Source organism: Chenopodium album, chromosome 1 (genome assembly GCF_948465745.1).
Source record: "Chenopodium album chromosome 1, dcCheAlbu1.1, whole genome shotgun sequence".
Taxonomy (NCBI): Eukaryota; Viridiplantae; Streptophyta; class Magnoliopsida; order Caryophyllales; family Amaranthaceae; genus Chenopodium; species Chenopodium album.
The window spans coordinates 7,068,257-7,071,737 of NC_137834.1; the positions used below are offsets into that span (position 1 = coordinate 7,068,257).

Here is a 3,481-nt window from a genome sequence, read left to right on the forward strand (position 1 = left end):
AGTAGACCACCCTTCTCTAATTGCCACCTGTCATCATATCATCATCATCAAATTTCTCTCTCTTCTTTCTCACTCTAGATCGTTACCAGTAGCTTTCCCGCTTTTTTGAACTGTTCTTTAGGCCGTTAAACCTTCTCTTTCTGTTAGTCAAGAGAGAGGAGAGAGAAAGTGTCAGCTGTTTCTGACACAGCAATGATTTTGTACAGATTTTTTGAACTTGGGTATATAAATTTGGGTGGTTAATTTTCTGGGGTGAGAGAAATTTTTGGTTTTTACTTGGAGAAGAAGGTTTTAGTAGAGAGCTAAGAAGTTGCATACCAAGTGTTTGATGAAATGTGTCACTTAGAAACTGCATTAGAGTGGTTAAGACCTTTGGTTTTTGATTCAGGAATTTGGGATTATTGTGTTCTTTGGAAGCTTGGTGATGATCCTTCTAGGTACCCTTTTACATAATTTACTCAATTTTGCTTTAAATTATGCAGATTTAAGTGTTAAATTTAATGGGGATTTTTTTGTTTGGTTTGAAAATTTGATGTAAAATCTGTGTTTTTTGGTAGGTTTATTGAGTTTCTAGGTTGCTGCTGCAATGGTGGTGGGAGACAGGAGATGGGTTTGAGAAAGAGGAAAAGAGAGAAGAACAATTCAATGCAATTTTGTAAAGATGTTAATTATGTTCATCTGGCTAATACAAATTCATGTCAAGTTCTTGCTAATTTGCCTCCATTTATGTCTATTTATTCTGGGTATTTCTTCTTCTCTTGTTTTGTTTTAATGTTATGAATGTTAAGAGTGATTATGTTAATAAGTTGGACTGGAGTTGCCATGATTAATGATTTAATTTAGTGAGGGATTAAATTGCAGGCTTCATGGAGAAGTTGTGCTTTCCTGTCAACCCCGGTGGCTTACTAGTAAGAAATCGGATTTGAAGATGTCAACCGAGGTCGGTTTCAATTCCTTCCTGTGTTTAGTTTTATTGTATGCTGTTTGATCTTTGAAGAGTAACAGGTTTAACTATGTAGTTTAGTAGCTCAATTCTGATTCTTGCTTATTTCTTAAGAGTGACTGTTGGATGTAATATTTGCTTGGATTTAGTTTTTTTGGATGATATGCTAGTATTGCCTTTATTTGATAACATGTTGATTATGGAGTATAAGATTACTTGTGTATATAAGTTGTTGGTGTTCTAAGCTATTGTGACTTGTGAGATTACCACCGAGGTTTCTTTGATTTGAAATTGAAATTATGTTTCATCTCTTAGAAAAATTAATAGCTTGAATTTAATATGATATTCTTACTTTCTTATTATTGCCTATAATTTGTCTCATGTAAAATAGGCAGAAACATGGTGTTGTCTATGAGATTTCCTGTGTTTATGAAACATGTTTCTGTATTTTCATTTATGTTAATGTATCCAATAACAAAGAGTTAGTTGTAATCCCTTTTATCACAAGGAAATTTATCTTTCCTAATCAGAGTTATACCAGAATTGATTCGAACAAATTAAACTTATGCCTTTCTTTTACCAGGAATCCTGTGGAACTCATGTTTTGATACCTATGTTCGGTGGGCTGGTAGAGCTATATTCATCAAAGCATGTAAGAGTCCATTTTAACTTTTCAATAGATATGAACTAATGCTAGGTGTATACTAATTCTGCGTTTTTTCAAATGATTTTATGAATTGTTAGGTAGAAGAGGATGAAAGTGTAATAGAATATGTGAAGAGTCAGTTCAACATCTATTCAGAGCTAGAAACTATGTCGACTTCTACTATAAGCTTTGATGGACAGTCCATTGATCCATTTTTGGATATAAAATCAAATAGTGGTCTATCATCTCTAAATCAACCCAACATCCCAGCTTGGCCTCAACCCAGCATGCTCCCATCAGTAGCCCAACGCTACAGCGATTCTACCTTAGATGGATCCTCCACTGGTTCATTCCCTTCAGATGAGCGCCCTTCTCCTGATTCCAACCCTTGTTCCGTGTCTCAAGATATACCGTCCAAGCCACTTATGGTCTGTCACAAAGATCCTGCCATCGTACAGGAGAAACATGGCCTAGAGAGAGGAACTGGAAAATCAAAAAATCTTTTAACTGAGAGGAATAGGAGACAGAGGATTAATGATGGCATTCTTTCCCTTCGTGCTCTGGTCCCAAAGATCACCAAGGTAAATACCGCTTTACTTGATTTTTGTTATGATGACGATATTAATCTATGTTGCTGATATTTTGGCACGGTTGCCCTCCTTCATAAATACATATTTCTGTCTCTTACGGTATTTTCTGATGAATTAGATGCACAAAGCCGCTACTCTGTCAGATGCAATTGATTACATAGAAGAGCTAAATAATGAGATCAAGGAGCTCCAGGATGAGCTGAAAAGTTTGATTGAAGAAGACTCTGATGAAAAACATACATTGAAGCTGAAAGCCGATTTGGGAGAAAAGGTTAGCAAGCCTAAACAAGCTTCCTCTGTCGCTGAAAGAATAAAGGTATACTAGAATTACAGAAATTCCTTTTAAGGCTTGACTGTGTTTATGTGCATAATTTATTTAGAATGTAATTTTGTTTGGTTATAATAATATGCATATTGGATCATTGCCATTGGCTAGGCTAATGTACAAGCGAACCAGCTTGGTAATGGGAGCTTCTTGCTGAGAATCATATGCCAGCAGAAACCCGGTGTGTATACAAAGTTGCTGGAAGCTTTAAGTGCTTTGGGTTTGCCAATAAAAGATGCCAATCTCACAACGTGTGATGGCCAAGTATCAACCATTTTTACAGTTCAGGTAACAGCAAATTCTGTAACTGAAGCATGAGTGTATTCTTCATGCATCATCTCTGATCAAAGATAATTTTTTTTATTTTTTTTGAAACCATCTGATCATAGATGATTTAGTAGGTATTACCCAATAACTGTAGCCTTGATGTTGCGTTTTTTGTAGTCAAACAAAAAAGAGATTCGTGAGGAGGACTTGAGAGACTCATTATCAAGGCTGACGGCTTAAAATTCGATCTCCGCAAGTCACAAGAAGATTAACAGCATTAATACAATCAGCCAAGTTTGCTCCTTGTGACTTGATAGATGTCATTTAACTTAGGTACTCAGTAGGCAGCTAGCCTTAAGTTTGTAGAAGGTGCTTCAGTTAACTAGCCTAAGCACTGTATATATTGGCTGTCATTTGTTCACTACCTACTAATCCATGGTACAATTGTTAGTTTGTTAGTTACTCCTTACCAAAGTTTTGGTTGTGCTCAATTCTTTGACTACGTAATTTTTTTGGGGTTGAATGAAATCCTTGGACTGCCCTCTTTCAATCGCTACACCCAACACCGGACAACATACACTCTACAGTCTAACCCGCCTTGTTGTGGGTGAGGATTGAACCCCGGACAAGTCTCTGAGAGATGGCAAACAAATCCAGAGTAGGTCATTGCTAAGTTGTGTAGAAAGCCAACTAGTCTTGGGCCTGTATAG

The 3,481-nt window shown here is 36.5% G+C and overlaps 1 protein-coding gene across 1 annotated transcript; it reads left to right on the forward strand.

Annotated features, from left to right (window-relative positions):
- LOC145642288 (transcription factor bHLH90-like) lies at positions 1–3,192 on the forward strand. The gene is made up of 8 exons (XM_081693451.1): positions 1–437; positions 558–743; positions 862–940; positions 1,527–1,595; positions 1,688–2,170; positions 2,298–2,495; positions 2,616–2,792; positions 2,949–3,192. The coding sequence occupies exons 1-8, from the start codon at positions 334–336 to the stop codon at positions 3,009–3,011; spliced, it is 1,359 nt and encodes a 452-aa protein (XP_081549577.1). The 5' UTR covers positions 1–333; the 3' UTR covers positions 3,012–3,192.
- Positions 3,193–3,481: the final 289 nt, after the last annotated feature.

Excerpts from the sequence above, each read along its gene's own strand:
- LOC145642288 (XM_081693451.1), top strand. The coding sequence starts at position 334 with ATGTGTCACTTAGAAACTGCATTAGAGTGGTTAAGACCTTTGGTTTTT. Across the intron at positions 2,171-2,297 it reads TGGTCCCAAAGATCACCAAG|ATGCACAAAGCCGCTACTCT; the intron begins GTAAATACCGCT and ends CTGATGAATTAG. Across the intron at positions 2,496-2,615 it reads CTGTCGCTGAAAGAATAAAG|GCTAATGTACAAGCGAACCA; the intron begins GTATACTAGAAT and ends GCCATTGGCTAG.